This window comes from Numida meleagris, chromosome 3, assembly GCF_002078875.1.
Source record: "Numida meleagris isolate 19003 breed g44 Domestic line chromosome 3, NumMel1.0, whole genome shotgun sequence".
In the NCBI taxonomy this organism is placed as follows: Eukaryota; Metazoa; Chordata; class Aves; order Galliformes; family Numididae; genus Numida; species Numida meleagris.
The window spans coordinates 67,047,268-67,065,072 of record NC_034411.1 but is presented as its reverse complement, the minus strand read 5'-3'; the positions used below and the strand labels follow the sequence as shown (position 1 = coordinate 67,065,072).

The window sequence follows — 17,805 nt, the reverse complement described above, 5'->3', positions numbered from 1 at the left end:
GTGAGTGGATGGTTGCAGTATGTTGATTTTGTAGAGACCTTTCAGGTTAGGTTGGGAGAGTCAGTCACAGAGCCAACGATGTGGGACCGTTTCTAAGTCTTTTTGATTCTTACATCTTTCTTCTCCAGAAGGCTTTCAGCCTTGGTCTGAATTGTTGTAGCTTTGCAACCCCCCCCCCCCTTTTTTTTTTAATAAGAATTAATTTCTTGAGGTAGTCTTTTACTTCAGCATTGCAAATCTAGAGATTCAGAAATGCACCTTAACAGAAGTAGTTACAGTGTATCTTTGTGGAGTTTGATAATACAGGACAAAATCAAGGTAGTAAACTAATAAAAATAAATGGCCCGTAGGACTTGAAGGTTTATAAGCATCAATCACTGAAGTCTGTTTTTGAAGAGATTAACATCTTACATGCCTGAGCAAGCAGTACATCCAACTTTCTTGCTCAACTTCAGCTACTTTTAGCAGCCCTCAAGCTCTTTCTCACTTTCTCTGCAGCCTGTGCAGTTGGTTGTTGTTTCCTAAAACTTGTAGCGACTGCAGACATGCATTTATTGTCAAATGTATTGAAACTGGACAGAAAATTCGAAAGCGGTTGGAAAACGGTAGCGTAGTGCTTAGTACATTCTGAGCAAAAGCTGCTCAAAAGCAACAACGTAACCTGCTCTTTAACGGATTTTTCTATAAAGTGATGAATTACTTATCACTGGGCAATCAGTGCAGCTCAGTGGTATATTTCATTTCAAGTTTTATGTGATTATAAACGATCGGAACACTTAGTCTTAACCTCACCTTAATTTTGTAGTTTCTGGTTTAGATTAACTGTTAACTTAGCTATCATTCCTTGTCTGACATCAGTACTTGAATACCCTTATTATGGAAGAGAACCGGAGCGTCTCAGACTATTCAGCAGCTGATTCACTGTGTTATATCTATAGATGATAGAATATTTCCCGTTTGAAACTCCTTGAAATAGAACAGTATCTTCTGAAAATATTTTGATTTCTCCAAAATTAACTTGGACTTCAGCTTTTCATTTTCTATACTGATTGTACATCAGATTTCTCCTGATCTAGATTGACTCTAAAATGTGTTAAAGTGAATAAATTATATTGCCTTTTAAAATCTGTTCATCATCATTTATAACTCACAGTTATCGAAATATGTATTAGATGTCAGTATAATTTGCAAGACTTTGATGTAAATTTACAAGATCGGATGTTACACAAAATATCACAATAACTATCCACAACATTTCACTTAATTTCCAGTTGGTATGTGGTCATATCCATGAATACAAGATTTTAAAATATATGGAAGATAATGTTTTCCTCACAGGAAGAGTTTACATGCAGGCAAAGACCAGTATCAATATTTCATTTTCAAACATTTATTTTAGTATGGACTATTTTTTTTTTTACTTACACATTTCTGTTAAGATTTATTGATAAATACATACCTGCAGGACGTTAACAGGATATTCAAACTGCCTTGGACATTATAAATGACACCTCGGTTTTATTACATTTTCAAAACAGTATGGATTCTGTGGTAAATAGCTGTGATTAATGAATCTCTAAATATTCTATATGCAGCTGACAGCGACTTTGCGAAACTTGGCTGACTTACCTCAGGCAAGATGCCAGCTCGTTTGCAGTGGTGCAATCTCTGAGCTCTGTGTGGCGCTGGAGCAGCGTATGAACGACAAGGATGTGTGCACCTATATTGTCAGGATTTTCAGGTGTGTAGAGAATACAGTTCTGTCTACTTCAGCTTGCAGTCAAGTCAATGTTACTGCATCAAGTGACCTCAGCAGGAGCAGGATCAAGCATTCAAGTTGGAAGATTTATTTGCATTGATTGGGTTAATTTTGATTGATTTCATATGGTAATAATGTCCTTATTAATAGTGACAGAATTGTTTTATTGCAGGCATACAACTTGGAGTCGTTGTCCCTGGTAAAAATGTTTTATTGTATTGTGTCACTCCTCATTCACACAGATTCAGATTTTTAAAGTACAATTTCTTAAATTTTAGAACTGCATAAATGATTAGATACTAATCCTGTTTTAGGCGATGTTTTTTAGGGGGATTGTGTTGGATCACATTTTCTCCCTTGTGAAAATTATACATGTTCATTATTTTGAACTTTTCCAGAGTGGTTGAGATTAATCTGTAAGATCGGGGCTTGAGTGTGCAGACAGAAGTGCCGAAAGAATCTCAGTTTTTTGAGCAGCTCAGTGGCTGCTTCCCAAGATGTGCTTTTTAGAGGGAGATCAGGATGAGTGAATCACCCCAAAAGTTCTTTTTGTAATCTGAAGTTGAGAAGTTCCCAGTTACCAAGCACAAACTTGCAATACCCACTGCTAAATGGACTTGATAACAGTCTGAGAATTTTGTACAAGTAGTGGAATTAGTTGTTGGCAGTTTAAGGAGAAGCTGGATTATAAACACGGTTTGTGAGTGCCATTCTGGTTGAAATATTTGCCATTGCTGCTTTATTACCTACGTGAGTCCTGTTGCCCGTGACTCTATATGCATTGAGAAGCTGTCCAGCTATGGACTCTTCCCCTTATTCAGCCCCTCCAAATTGCGCATTGCATTCTCCTTGGTAGATGAGATTGAGTTGCACTTTGAAGAGCAGCTATGCAAGGGTCTGTCATTCCTTCCTATTCACAGGTAGAAGTAAACAAAGTCTGATCCTTTGTCATGGATGCTTTCTGTAAAGCATTCAGATGAGCTTCCAGTACTTAAAGGGAGTTTACAAACAGGAGGGAAACAAACTTTTTGTGTGGGTATGTAGTAATAGGACAAAGGGAAATGATTTTAAACTAAGGGGAAATTAAGATTTGGCATCAGGAGGAAATTTTTTACTTGGAGTGGCGAGGCGTGGGAACAGGCTGCCCAGAGAATCTGCGGATGCCCTGTCCCTGGTATCATTTAAGGCCAGGCTAGAATGGGGCCCTGGGCAGCCCTTGTCAGTAGGTTGGAATTGGATGGGTTTTAAGGTCCCTTTCAACCTAGGCCATTCTGTGAATCGTCTCCCCAGTTCCCTGCAACCTTTTCCACTTATGTTTCTAAATCTGCTCCTAAAAATGAGTTGAATTCTACAAGTGATCACAGCACTTTCAGCATATTTCCTTCTAGGGAGAGAGCGTTTCTTTTACTTGGTAAAATGCCATGGAAATTGTGGCTAGTTAGGCAATGGTTTTGTAATTGGACTGTAATTCTGACAAGAACATTTACTTGATCTAGAATTCAATGTGGAGCAAAAGTAATTTGTCTTATTTAAAGTTTCCTGCTGCTTCAGGTTTTTTTTCTTACGTTCAGTGAACTGCAGGCTCTGAAGATAAAAAATTTGCCACAGAATCAATTTAATTATCTTCCTGGAAATTGCAGTCATGGGGAAAAAAAATTGTTCTATGCAGTATGGAACACAGATCTGAATTTTCTTCTGTCTCCTCGTAATACAGAATAATTAGCCTGTTTTTTTTTTCAGTAACTTTTACGCAGCTTCTCCTTAGAGAATATGTTCCCATCTATTCAGATTCTTCATTTCTTTGAGTTTATAAGTCTTGCTGGTAATTGAATGCCAGCACAGATGTTTGCTGGTTTTGACTGCATGGGAAGTAAGACATTACTGTAGTTACTGCAGTATTTCTAGTATGACCAGAGCCTGTCTGATTCTATTTTTTGTAATGATAAAAATGAGCAGTGTAGGACTGGAGCAGTTAGCGAGAATGCAGAGGTAATGTTGTGACTGCAAAAAGATCTGTTTTCTGTGTTAGGTGGTGACAGACATGCTCTGTTGGTGCTGTTGCTAGAATCTACTACCTTATGTTAGGGAGGGAGTCTGACTTCCCATTTCACCTTAAGCTTAGGGTTCTACTGTTAGCTTGTTGTGTCATAGTGGCAGGCAGGTTGGGAAGCTCCTTATGTTTATTTCTTGCCATTATTCACACTCTTATGTAACTGTGTATGCCTCTGTTAGAATGTAAAGTATTGGCGTTCATTTAACTTGTTGGAAAACAGGGCTCTGAGGGTCAAAAGCAGTGTGATTTTCTTTTTCATCTTGTGTGGAAAATCGTGCTTTCATTCATTTATATTTTATTTTTGTACCTTTGTAGCAAACTTTCTTCCTACAATGACTTCTGTGCAGCTTTGGCAGACTGCTCCAGATGTTACGTCTTATTTTTAGCCCTACTAAACAAACACCAGAAGCAGCAGGTCAGTTTTTTTCATCTCTTGATTTTTATGTATTAATCCTCTGATGTGTCTGTGCATTATTGTGTGTAAGCTTGTTTTCAGTGACCTACTTTTAGGCATTTTCAAAAAAAAAAAAAAGAATTTAAGTGGTTGACAGCATTTTAAGTAGTAAATAATGGAAATGAAATCGCTTAGATTAAAAATTTAAAGTAATACAGGGGGCAGACAGTTGGTTCATTTGTCTATTGGTCACATGTGTCTTTTGGGTACTTAATTGTTTTTCTTAGTTTAAAAAAATACTTTTAAAAGAAAATAGTTTATCTGAATATTTGATAGTAGGGAACTGTAGGGATTTCTTCTGCCCTCCTCCCCTACAGAAGGAGTGTGAATTTTCCAGAGCTGAACGATTTGAAAGCAGAGGAAAACTTGCCCCTCGTTAACTGCATAAGGTATCAGAACGTCTCTCTTCTGTTAGAGAAAACCATATGCCTGTAAGGCTGCATTTGAAATTTGCACCTAGAAAAACATGTTTAGAGTTTGTTAAAATGCCTCATCCTACTAGCTAGAGTTATATGAGTATACTTGTTACCAACTTCATTGGAACTCAAAGGATCTGCTGCAGTATTTTCTTGCTGTATCATAGGGATCTTTCTTATGTCTACTGGAGCTCTAGGCTCTGAGAGTTTGGTGTAGGATCATAGCTTTAAAGACTGCCGTGTTTGTAACAGCACAGTGCCCCATTTATGGCAAATTACACAGCTCTATTGCCAGGTAAGATATAAGAACAAAAATAATTTTTTTGTAAAGCATAAATGTTTCAAAAGTGGAGTGAGGTTTCAGAACATTGACCATTAAGATTATTTTTAAAAGTAAAGAACTTTCTTAGTTGGTTCAGCATCTAAATGACTTGAGCACATTTAGCTAGCCTACACAATTTGTCTGAAATTTAGTAATGTGTGGTCAGTTGTTGAAGAAGGTCTTTTGTGCTGCTGCTGTTAAAGGCAGTTAATGAAGGTAATGATATCAGCTGTGCTGATCAATTTATTCCTTCTTTTGCCAAATACAAAAATAATTTCTCCCTTTCCTGTTTACCTGCCTCTGTTTTCTGTGATAGTACATACAGAAGAGAGAAAAAGATTAAATTACTTTTATCTGTTGGTTAACATTTCAGCAGCATACCTGAGTATTTCTAGGTTCAGGCTGCTCTTGCATTGTGAAGTCTATAAAGACATTTAGTAAAGGACTATGTAAATAATATAAGACATATTGAAGACGCTATGATTTACTAGATTTATAGCTATACTTCCTTGTGAGCACTGTATTAAAATATCAACAAATGATGGTCCCCTGGGAGTAAGGGGCTTAAAGTGAGCAACATCTTCCTTTCAGCCTTCATCTGTAATTTTGAAAGGAGCTGTTGACTTGATAGCTTCGTGTCATAATGAATTCTAGGCTCACATATAATTTCAAATTGTTTTGGGCAGTGGTCAGAATTTAGCTTCTCATTTGTCTGCTTCCTTAAGTGGTTTTGTCACTTGATTTTTGTATTAAACTATCAAAATACAAATTAGAGAAAAAAATAACTTGTATATTCAAACAACTCACTTATTACATTATGATGATTATATTTGCAATGCCTTCAGAATAGTTATTTCTTACTGCAGTTTTTAAACAAGCATACGGTTGTCATTTGTCAGCTTAGTGAAGCTCTGCAGAATCAAGAAGAGAGTAATGGGTAATGTAAGGTACTGTGTTTTTTTCTGTACTGTGTAATAAACACTTGAACTGTGAGAAGTGTGTTTTTCCTGGAGTACAGTTGGCACTGCTAATCTCCTAAAATGCTTACAGCCAGTGAGTTATAGAATGAGTTGATATCTGTTGAAAAGAAAACAGCTAACAGCAGTGTAGGTAAAATAGTTTGCTGCGGGAAGAAGCAAAGAGGAGAATAAATCAGAGGAGAATAACTCAAACAATTCAAAGTCCTTAGGGTTGAGAACTGATATGTTAAGGAAGAGGAAGTGTGTGTGTTTTTTGAATTCTAAGGTTGCAAAGTTCGTGTTTTTTATTTACTGGCAATCATGACAACTAGGAACATACCGGGAGAAAGAAAGGAAAAATAAATAAATAAATAAATAAAGACTTTCTCAAGTGCTTCCATAACTGTGACTTTAAAAATAAACAATAAATGTTGTGAAAATAAAAATGTGAGCACTGGAAAGGGGACTAACGACTTGCTCCCACACCGTATGCTGAATTCCACAGCTGCCACCCAAATAGTCTCTGTTCTTCTCACCATGCTGCAGTTCCAAGTCTTTTTAGTTTTTTCCTCGGCTCATGCTCTCTGTTGGGTAAAAGAGCCAGGAAGAATGGGAGAGAAGGAATTTGTATCTGTGAGAAAGACTTTGAAATTGAGTTGGCAGGACTTGCTTAATTCCGTGTTTCATAATCTTGGGTAAGAAGGGAGTACAGAAGATTGGAAAAGCTGGATCTGCAAGTTAGGACTCAGGAATTCAATATTGCTTTTCTGGGCATCTGAAATCTATGTTCTGTTGGACCTCACTTGTGGTCGATTTTGGAGCTTACTTGTGTGAAGTAACAAAAAAGTCCTTGGTGGTTGCCAGATGCTATGGAAGCTGTCAGAAGTGTTCTTGTAGAGCATCTATGCTGTAGGGTGAGTTTTGCATGCTTCACTTTCTACTCTGCTTTGTAGTCTGGTGTTTTGCCCATCTCCAGAAATCTTTGAACAAGGTGCTGTCCCCCTTCCCCAGATCATTATCATCCATAAGCTTTTCAGATAAGCTAAGTAAAGGTTAGTGTTCTCTGTTTGTGGTTGATGTTATGAGTCATGAAGACGCTGTCTTTTTGGAAGAGGGAGATTGCTTAAGTAGGGCAGTAGCTTCTGTCAGTAGGTCAAACACTGCCTGAGCATAGGTGGCCTTTTGGAGCCCTGCCAGCATTTGTGTAATCTTCTATCAGTGTACAGTTTATTTTCACTCTTAAGTGCACAAATGCAGAGTGTGATGCTAAAATTCGCATGGAAGAGATCTTGTATTTGTTGTAAAGAAGAGTCTCTCTGTACTTCAGCTTAGCCTACTCTTTCTAATTAGAAAACATTTGTGAAGCATCTGCCATCGCTAGATGCAGCAATTGCCTACTGAGCAAACAAATAATCACATTGGGTCTCCTGAAAGGTTCATCCAGCCTAGTATCTATGCTAAATAGTGGCAAAAATCAGATGCCTAGAGAACAGCAAAGCCCGGAACAAGAGTATATGATACTTCCCATGCAAACTTTCCAAACTTCCAGCTCTTTCCAGATTGGAGACTTCCTTAGCCAGATGTGGTTCCCTTGGTTCAAAATAAAATTCAGTGGTCGTCTTTTCCACGAAGTTCTAGTCTCCCCTGCAGAAATTTATACAGAATACATCACATGTAAACTTCTGAATTCCTCAGCATCCATCGGCAAGGAGTTGCTGTACTAACTAACCACTGCACAAGTAATTTTTTTAATTTGCTTTGAATTTGGTTTTTACTGTCTTTAGTTGATACCCTCTGCTTCTTGTATTGAAAAGCTGAGGAAAATGTAATCCCTAGTCATTCATTTCACGCTACTTCTAACTTTCTAGACTTTTATCATACAGTCATTTGAGTTACCTCTTTTCCACGCTGAAAAGTCCTTGCTTACTAAAGAGTCCTTGCTTGCTTAGTAATTTCTGATATAGATTCCATACCATTGTGCATCTATGTTGCATTTCTCTGAATGTTTTACAATCCTTAGTCCTGTATCTTTTTTGAGATGAAGGGACTAGAACATAGCTGTTCAGATGTGACCAGATCATGGATTTCCATGCTTGCATAAATTTGCTTCCCAGTGAAGCTAAAAATTTGACTTGTTTCTTTGACCTTCTGTGAGCACTAAAGCCCTCTGAGGAGAATCCGCAAAATCACTCTCCAGGTGGTTATGGTTGGTTCAAAGGTTGTAATTTTGTCTGGGAAAATGTGACTGTTCTGTTTCATATTTATCTGTATTTGAATTTTGTCTGTTATTTTATTACCAGTTTCTGCTCTTCAGTCAGCCTTTGTCTTTTCTATTTTGAATATCTTACTGTCTTCAACAAAATCTACTGTATCACTGCTGTCATCCACTTTTCAATGTTGTTTATGGACATGTTGAACAAAACAGGCCCCATCACAGAACCCAGTGGAACTCTGCTGGTCATCTGCAATTCCAGGAACCGATAATTTATTGTTTTCCATCCTCTGAACATTTACTGATACAGAACATTCCCGTCATGGTATGACTGCTTAGTTTCACTAAGATTTTGGTGAGTGACCTTGTCAGAAGTTTTCTGGAAAGCGAAGTAGGTCCTGTCAGATGGGTCTCCTTTCTATCTGTTGATCCCTTTGAAGAGCTCAAGAATTGGGTGTCAGGACTCAGGAGTCTTAAAGCTGATTGCATTTATCTGACTCTCCACTAATTTTATTGTTCTTTTTAATGGTTTCTTCACATTCATCTGGTATAGACGTCAGACTTGAATCTCACTTGGTTCTTTTTCTGATGATTTCATGTTTGTTACCTTTCCAGTTCTGAGACACCAAGGCAGTTTTAAGTGAGAGGTTGCTCATCACTGTTAGTCATTAAGCTATTTAGTTAATGAGTTATTTTAGAACTCTCGAGTGATTATCTGTTCCTGGTGATTTGTCACTGTTTGTTTCATCATTTTTTTTTCTTTAAAATTGTTTGTGATCGCTTTGGTTTTCAACAGATCCTCCAATGAGTCTTCCCCAGAGAAGATGATAGCATTGAGATCTTCTCAGTTTCTTTCATAGTGGGCAGGAATCAAGGAACAAGGGCAAGAATCAAGGGCAAGGAACTCATCTAGCTTCTCTGGAATTACATTTTCTTCACTGGATGCTCCTGATCATCAGTTAGTTCTGCAGATTCTGGCAAACATCCTGGTCCTGATGTGCATGAAATGATTTGTTATTATTTTTGTATCTCTTGCAACAGCCAGTAGAACTGCACTAACTTACAATTATAATTTGCATGCTGCTTTACCTGTTTGATTTAACAATCAATTTGTCGCAAACAATTTACTCTATTAAATGAAAAAAAGGACTGAAATTGCTTTGAGATCCTCTTTAAGGAGATGTCCACAGTTATTGGGTTCGCTGTGCCTGGATCTGCACAGTTTTATTCCCAAGAGCATCTACCAAGTAGCAAGTCTCAAATGAGTTTTGTGAGCAAGCAGGCTTCTGCTTGTGAGAATTTTTCTTGTCTCCCTCTGAGAAAAAGTTACACTTTTAGGGCTGTTGAATGTCCTTTTTAGCCTTAGGATTACTGCAGTTAGGAAGATTGCCACAGGTGGGGCCTATGAATGCAGAGAATTTCTTTGCTTTGTTTCTAGCATTATTTATTAGGCTAAGATTTATCTGCGTGCACTGATTGATCTTTTTGGATGCTTTTTGCCTGCGTTTTGGACAATTTTGTGATGAGCTCCCAGGAACTCAATAACTGTTTCAGTCAGTCATATAATGTAACAACTTAACCAGGGGCTCTTAACAAGAATCCAGTGCTGCAGCCATTTTTATTTCAGATTTGCAAGTTTTCCTCTTAAATGCTCTGAGAGTATTACTGGGACTCTGCTCAGTGGCATCATCATCTTATGAGATACTGGGGATTTTTCTTTTTTTTTTTTTTCTTTAATTATTTCTGTTTTAGGGGTGGAAAGTGTTTGTATTTTTGTATCCATAGCTTTGTCTCTAAAGAAATGGCCATCAGTGAAGTGTTTATTGAGCTTCTGTGACTTGCTTTTTTGCTCTATGCCATCCCTCGTTTGGGCTGAGGACAGCTGTCTGTATGACTGCGTGATGCATCAGGTCATAGAACTGACACAGCTTCCAATAATCTTCAGAGTGGAGGAAAAAAAAACCACATTAAAAGAACCCCAGTCCTTTGCTGGGTTATCATCTACATCAGTTCCCAATCTAGTTTGTTGAACAGCCACACAAATAGTTTCTCAATCAAATACTGAGGAAAAAAACATGGGGCGGGAACCAAACTGTGAATGGCAAGTAGAATGAGTGCTGAAATGCTTGGCAAGGTAATCCTATGAAATGCTTTTCTACATTATGTGGTTCTTTTCTACTGTGTTTATGAGTATGTATTTTCAGTTTTGCCCAACAGTATCTCCCCTGTACAATAGTGTCCTGGATAATTAAAAAAGAGCTATGAAAGGGGAATAGTAATTGACCATTGGAAAAAAAAAAAAAAGAAGAAGAAGAAAATGTAAGATTAATTTTTCATAGATTTCTGACATATTTGTAACCAATCATTCATTCTTTGATGAATATTTTTCCAAGAAAGAAGTATTCATTTTAGAATAGATATTATGGCAACCTGCTGATCTGACCACATAAGGTCTTTCTCTACAGTATAATTTATGATGGCATGTTGAGTTGATAGTTTATGTGTATCTTCCTAGGACTCTGTGATTTATAGTTTGTTTGTTTGTTTGTTTTGATCTGAAAGCAGAAAGAGGTAAGTAAAATGCAGAAAATGCGATATGTGCTCTGAATGGTGAGGAATCTAGAACTCTGTAGCCAAGCAGCCTTCATTGGCATGTACTGTATGGAAACCAGATATTCTGATGTAGCAGAGGATACAGCATTGTAAATGTAATTACTGGATATGTAAATATTAGACTAATAGATGATAAGGAGATACTACTGCTTAGATGACAGACACTCTTACTGAATGTTTTGCCTTATTTTGGTATTCATATTCTGAATATGAAAGCTGGAAGCTTTCATACAGCTCTGAAAAGAGGTATAAAAATGATTAATTTATTTGCTTAATCATGGATTGTTTTCTTTGGAAATCTAATAAATGTCAAAGATCAGACCATTAGCAAGTTGCCTATTGATAGAATTATAAAGGAAGACAGTTTTGTTCATGGATCGTCCTTCAACTTAGAAAGATGATAGCAAGAAATAGTGGTTGAAGCTGTAGAAATTCAAACTAGTAATAAGAAGCAAGATTTTAACCAAGGATATCAGTGATCATTAGAGCAATACTATGGGGGATATAGTTTTCAGCTTCTTTCAGTTAGCAATTTCTGAAATGTTTTTCAGTAGAGCATTTACTCTCCTTTTCATCAAATGTTGTTCTGTTGACAGTGCTTTCTTTTCTTTGTTACCTTTCCTAGATCTCCAGGTGCTGATAAACCTAAGGACATGAGTTCTTCCCTTGCTAAAAGTCATTAAATGCAAATGAACCCTTTTCAGAAAAGGTTACCTTAACAGGTTTTAGGGCGTAAAAAAAAAACTATTGGATATGGTCTTGTGGCATGCGGTATAGAGAAACATGCGTTTCTGGGCAACCTGCTCTAGGTGCTTCTGCTTGAGTGAGGGGTTGGACCAGATGGCCTCCAGAGGTCCCTTCCACCCTCAATCAGTCTGTGCTTCTGTGAAGTGTAACTGTATTCTTCTAGATGCCTCTTCTTTTCCTCAAAGTCATTTGTATTTCTGAGGGAGGGAAGTTCCGTCTTTACTACCCAGGTGTTCTCCCTACTGTCACTGTGGTAAAGCTTTTCCTCTCTGCTCCTTGCTTCAGGTTCCTCAGTCAGAATCTTCTTAATTTGCTTTTGATACTTCTGATATAGCCTCTCTCCTTCCTTTTTTTTTTTTTTTTTAAATCAAGTTTCATTTTGGGTGGTTTAATCAGGTGTTTTCACAGCCAGAATGTCACTGCAAGATGAATCCTTACTGTGTTAGTGTCAGGAAGGCATAAGTGCTGTTAGTTTGTCGTTAGACTATCAGACCCTGAAAGAAAGTCTCAATTTTTTTTTCCAAGGATACATAATAAACCAGAAAGATAAATGTTTTAATTAGATTTGAGTGAGCATTAGATGCAGTTTTTACAGTACCTGAAGGGGGCCTCCAGGAAAGCTGGAGGGACTTTTTACGAGGGCATGTAGTGAAAGGACAAGGGCTAATGGCTATAAACTGGAAGAGGGTAGGTTTAGACTAGATATCAGGAAGAAATTCTTCACTGTGAGGGTGGTGAGACAACGGAACAGGTTGCCCAGAAAAGCTGTGGGTATCCCCTCCCTGGAGGTGTTCAAGGCCAGGCTGGGTGGGGCTTTGAGCAACCTGGTCTAGTGGAAGGTGTCTTTACCCATGGAAGGTGGATTGGAACAAGATCACAGAATCACAGAACTGCATGAGTTGAATGGGACCTCAAGAGATCGTCAAATCCAATGCCCATGCTAAAGCAGGTTCCCTACAATAGGTTGCACAGGTAGGCATCCAGATGAGTCTTGAATATCCCTATGAAAGGAGATTCCACAACCTCTCTGGGCAACCTGTTCCAGTGCTCTGTCACCCTTACCATGAAGAAGTTATACTGCATGTATATATGGAACTTCCCGTGTTCAAGTTTTAGGCCGTTGCTCCTTGTCCTATCACTACACACCACTGAGAGGAGCCTGGCCTCATCCATTTGCGTCCCATCCCCCTATAGGTATTTATAAACATTAATTGGATCCCCCCTCAGTCTTCTTTTCCCCAGGCTGAACAGACCCAGGTTACTCAGCCTTTCCTCATATGGGAGATACTCCAGGCCCTTTATCATCTTTGTGGCCTTCTGCTGGACTTCTTCTAGGAGATTCCTGTCTTTTTTTAAGCTGAGGAGCCCAGAACTGGACACAGATGATCTCTAAAGTCCCTTCCAACCCTTTACCATTCTGTGATTCTGTGATACTGCTGGTCAAGTGACATAGTTTTTGATTACTGCTGCTGATTTTGTGTAACATGAAAGAGCATAATTCATATACAGCTGGAGGTTCAGTAGGGATCCTAATAGGAGCTGCTGGCATCTTGATTTCTTGTTTCATGCCGCCCCTCCCCTTCTGATAGGTCCAGATGGACTAACTGGTATTTGGCAACATGTATGGATTCTAGAATGGGCTTCCCTTCCTTGTTTATCTTGTTTTAATTAGAAATTACTGATCTAATTGGTTGTCCTTTCTTACTGATAAGCAAACCTGTGCTATTTGTAGGCCTGCTCATCATGATTTACGTGGAAAGGCAGATACATTTTAATTGCTAAGATAAATTGCTGTCAAGTTCTGTGACTCAGCGAGTACACTGAGTACTTTTGCTACTAGCACAGTGCAAGGAATAGATTTTTAGAGTTAGACAAATAAAGAATTTTTAATACCAGTAATAAAATTATATGGCTCCAGTTGAGAGAAAACTAAGAGTTAGATGCTGATGGAGTAAGCGGTGCCTTTACCCCTTTAAATATGAAAATATCACAGATTCTTGACAGATTGGAAGAAAAGAAAAACATCAGTTCTCCTTCTGGAGCTTTTCTTGACATGTTTCTTCAGAGTTGTTTTCCAAGTGAAGCTGTGCGGTCTCGTGTATATCCTTCCCAGCAAATTTGGGTGCCCTCTATGGACAGTGCATCTCACATGAATGCCTCTATGTAAAAAGATGAAGTAAATGAGTATAATTCCTATCTATAATCTAATTTGCCTTTGGTGCCATTCATACTAAAACCTATGTATTATATAAATAATACCAGTTTCTCATTTTCTGCCTGCATATCCTACCAACATCTCTGTACTCTCCCCAACTTGCCCATCCCTTCTTCCGCAGGAAGTAGACTCTCTTTTTCTTTCAAAGCCTCAGAAAAACTTCCCTGTTGATCCACGCTGGTTTTCATTCCCGCTGGCTCATCTCACAGCATTTATTTATTTATTACAATTATATTATTTAAGCTGGTGTTAGCAACTCTTACCCTAAGAGCATTTTAAACACAAAGAACAAAAAGTAATATGAACCTTAAAGCCTTATATTACTCGGGATAAGTTGTATATGCTTTTCTCTTTGACTGTGCTAGTTAAATTGTCACTGGAAGATAAGGAATCTTTGTTAATATGCTATTAAAACTAGATGTGCTTGGCTAGAAAGAAGTTGTATTCTAGAAGTTTGTTTTGCTAGCCTGTAGGTGGAAAGAACAGTTGAGATCACGCTTCTCAAAATATCAGTGGATTGCTGTACTGTACCTGTTTGTCTGTTTGCTGATTGGGTAGGGCTGTTGCTGGGCTGATACTGTTTTGACCAAAATTAGAAAGTCAATATAAACGAGTCAAACGAGACTGCCTGCTTTTTTTCAGTTCTCTCTTCTGATTCATCAGTTGTTTGTTTCAAATTCTTACAGCCTTTGTGAAATGGGGGTTGTGCCAGCAAAGGTGAAAGCTCTTAGTGGTTAGTCAGTAAGAACGTGCAGAAAAATTTTGTCTCAATGACATTTAGAAGCTAGCAAAAATATTATGCCTAGTTTAGAGAGGAAAAAAAAAGTGGAAGTGGGTCCTACACAGTGGTCATATCATACAGAGAGAGGAAGAGAGCCTGTTCCTCCATTAGGAGACTGCCTGCCTCTTGAATTCAGAGATAGCATTTGTCTTTACCTTAAGTTGATGTTCTTGTCAGTGTCTGTCGCAGAGGCTCGGGGCATGAAATCTGCTGATGAGGGCATACGTGAAAAAAGGATGTGCTGCTTGCACATATTTTTTCCTTCAGACTACTTCAGCTGGAGTATGTCTAGTTAACTTACATTGTTAATTCCATCAAGGGTTAGAATGTCTGTGATTATAACTATTGCATCTGAAGAAAATAATCAAAATACTGGGTTAATGCAAGTACAGCAGTCTAACAGATAAAAGATGCTGGCTGTGCCATCCCTGAAGAAATGCTGTTCTTTTACCTGTGCTGTTAAGATACGGCTATGGACTCTTTGAAAATAAGAAGGTTTTGAATAGTATGCTTTAGTTAGTTTGTCCTTGGATTAGTTCAGATTTTTAGAATCTTTTTTTCTTCTCCCATACCGGTGGGTCAGAAAAAGATGGGGAAGTGCTGAATGCCATTGAGTTAAGATCTACTTATCTTGCCAAAAAAATAGCTGTAGCTCTGTCTGTCCAAAATGAAGCAAAAAGAGATAAAATTCTGTATCCCACTCAAGGGCAAGGATAGGAAGAGCTTTAAGAGAGCAATTGGTTCAATCATGAGATCTGGAGATACTATCTAAAAACAGAAAGTAGGTCTCATTTAGCAATGATAAAAATAAGAGGGTGGCAAGAACATTTAAAATCAAAATCAGAAAAAAACAGCACAAAATGAGATGCAACTAGAAGGGGACAAAAAAAAAACCATGAAAACTTACTATAGAATATTAATTGCAAGAAGACAATAAGGAAGTAATTGCTTCGGTGTTCAGAAGATAAGATGAGAATTACTGGCAGATGACACTAAAGAGTGGAGTGCTTTTTTTTTTTTTTCTCTCTCTTTCTAAAAGGCCCAGGTATGATCAGATGATTAGTCTCTATTCCAACCTGAGTTCTTTTATCACTGAATAACGAGCTAGAGTGTATTTAAGTGTCTTCAGACCAGCTAGGCCTCAAGAAATTTACCTTCTGGTGCTTACTAAAGGGCAGAAAGGGGAAATGTCTCTGGAGTTTTCAAGAAGTTATGTGGGATGGCAAGGTTGTAGGACACCTCTCTGGAGAAGAAGAAAGAGGGGGAATTGGGGGAACAACAGACTGGTCATATTTCTGGTAAAAGTCTGGAACGAGTAATTCGGCAATTTCTAAGCAATTGAAATTAACAAGGAAATGACATGGATTTAACAGTAGCAAAGTAAGGTCACGTAGTTTAACGTCCGCAGTGGGTAGAAGACCTAGAGAAGAAGGGAAGTTAGTGGTCATTGGCCATACAGCTGACATTTACTCGCTTGTAAGATTAGTAAGATCTAGCTCATAGGATTATTCTGGTGTATAAAATGATGTTTTAAAATTACTATGGACTTGATAAAAATAGATTACTATGCATATTCCGTTAGTGATTAGCAACCCCAATGCTGTGGTAGATCTGTCAGATGTTTTTAATTTCTTCTGTAAACTGGTTTATGAAAAACAGTAGCATAGCAAGTTATTCCTATTCGCTATATTTGGCATTCTTTCAGTTATTTGGGACGTGCTATTAGATGAATTCTGAAACAAATAATTACCTTTAGTTTAAGCAGCTGACAGCTTCTGATTTTTTTTTTAAGTAATATGGTTTGTTTATTTTCTTGCAGGACTTGGTTATCCGTATCGTCTTTATTCTTGGTAATTTAACAGCAAAGAATAACCAGGCCCGTGAGCAATTTTTTAAAGAAAAAGGAAGTGTAAACACCTTGATATCATTGTTCCAAACCTACCATGAACTTGATTTGAATGAAGAAAAATGGTACCGTGAAAGAGGAAGGGAAGAAAAAAAAAATCCAAGGCATCCTTCCGAAGCAGAAGATGTTCTGATAAAACTGATACGAGTGCTGGCCAATCTGTCCATTCATCCCAGTGTAGGAGCAGCTCTGGCAGCTGCCCACCACGTTGTAGAATTACTTGTTACAGTACTAGGTAATAAAATCTATGTTGCGTGTGTTATCTTCATTCAATCTGCAGGAAGAACTTAGGATTTTTCTGCTTAAGCTTTTTATCTAGGTTGAGCCATACCTAAATGGATTCTGTTGCTAAAATAAGTCAATTTGCTGATATTCATAAACTATATTATATAAAATGCTGTTGAGACAGTGAAAGCATTGACTTTTCAGTGTCTGTGCAAAGAAGTTGTAGAAGTGTTTCATTCAGTGGTAAGTTTTGCAGACTTTAGTGATCAAGATAAACAAACTAGAATTTTAAGTACATCTGTCTGTGAGAGCTCACTTATAAGAAATTCCATTGCTTTATTTTATTTATTTTTAACATTCATTGTTTTTGTCACTGTTCTTGGGTTGGCTGTATCACTTACCAGCCCCATTGTGAGTCTAAATACAGGCTGGAGCTGGACAGACTGTTCTCCCACTAACGTAGTTCAGCAGTGAGGAGACAGATAAATTTCAAATAACTCAGTATATTTTAGTGTGTGATGAAAACATTAAGACCGCATAAACACAATCAGCTTGTTTATATACTAGTTTACCGGTCTTACCCACCACTACGTGGGATTTAGTGACAGGCAGACTCACAAATTCACCCCCTCTGTCTTAAGCCCTGTAGGAGCTAGGAGGGTTGGAACTGTCCTAATAACTGTGTAAGCACCTTGGAGCCTTAAAGCTTCTCTCCGACCCTCTCCTCTTTTCCTGAGCACTGTAAGTTTACCACAAAATTTTATTTCCTTCACCCTTGGTTTCTGAGGGCAGAAACCTCAGAAAAATTCAGACTTGCTACTGTAAGAGGAAATTGCACCTTGGTGATGTTGTCAGGAGCTCTTTGCGAGAGAATGTCTCAGATACTGTTAAAGACTACTTTTATTTTAATGCGTCATAGTAGCTTAGTAGTAGTCTTTGTTATTTCTCTTCGTCAGCAGTCTGATAACTTTAGTGCAGGCCTGTTTCTGCATGCAAATCCTCCTCAGCCTCATCTTAAAGCAGTAAATAGGATCTGTAATATGTTTTAACTAGATTTTACACAACGTTATGTTAGTCACAATCATTTCTATAGATGAAGTCAGAAAGCATGACTTTGTATTGCCACTTCTGCATCAGCTATTC

The 17,805-nt window shown here is 37.9% G+C and overlaps 1 protein-coding gene across 7 annotated transcripts in view; it reads left to right on the top strand.

Moving 5' to 3' along the window:
* Window positions 1-17,805, top strand: part of ARMC2 (armadillo repeat containing 2) — a 67,912-nt gene that overhangs the window by 38,118 nt on the left and 11,989 nt on the right. For all 7 annotated transcript variants that reach the window (XR_002437072.1, XR_002437073.1, XM_021392295.1 and 4 more), the window contains exons 11-13: window positions 1,596-1,741; window positions 4,128-4,227; window positions 16,351-16,672. Coding sequence is in view for 5 of the 7 variants with exons in the window: in XM_021392295.1 (XP_021247970.1) it covers window positions 1,596-1,741; window positions 4,128-4,227; window positions 16,351-16,672 (568 nt within the window). In the remaining 2 variants the exon portion in view is untranslated. The remainder of the gene's footprint in view (window positions 1-1,595; window positions 1,742-4,127; window positions 4,228-16,350; window positions 16,673-17,805) is intronic.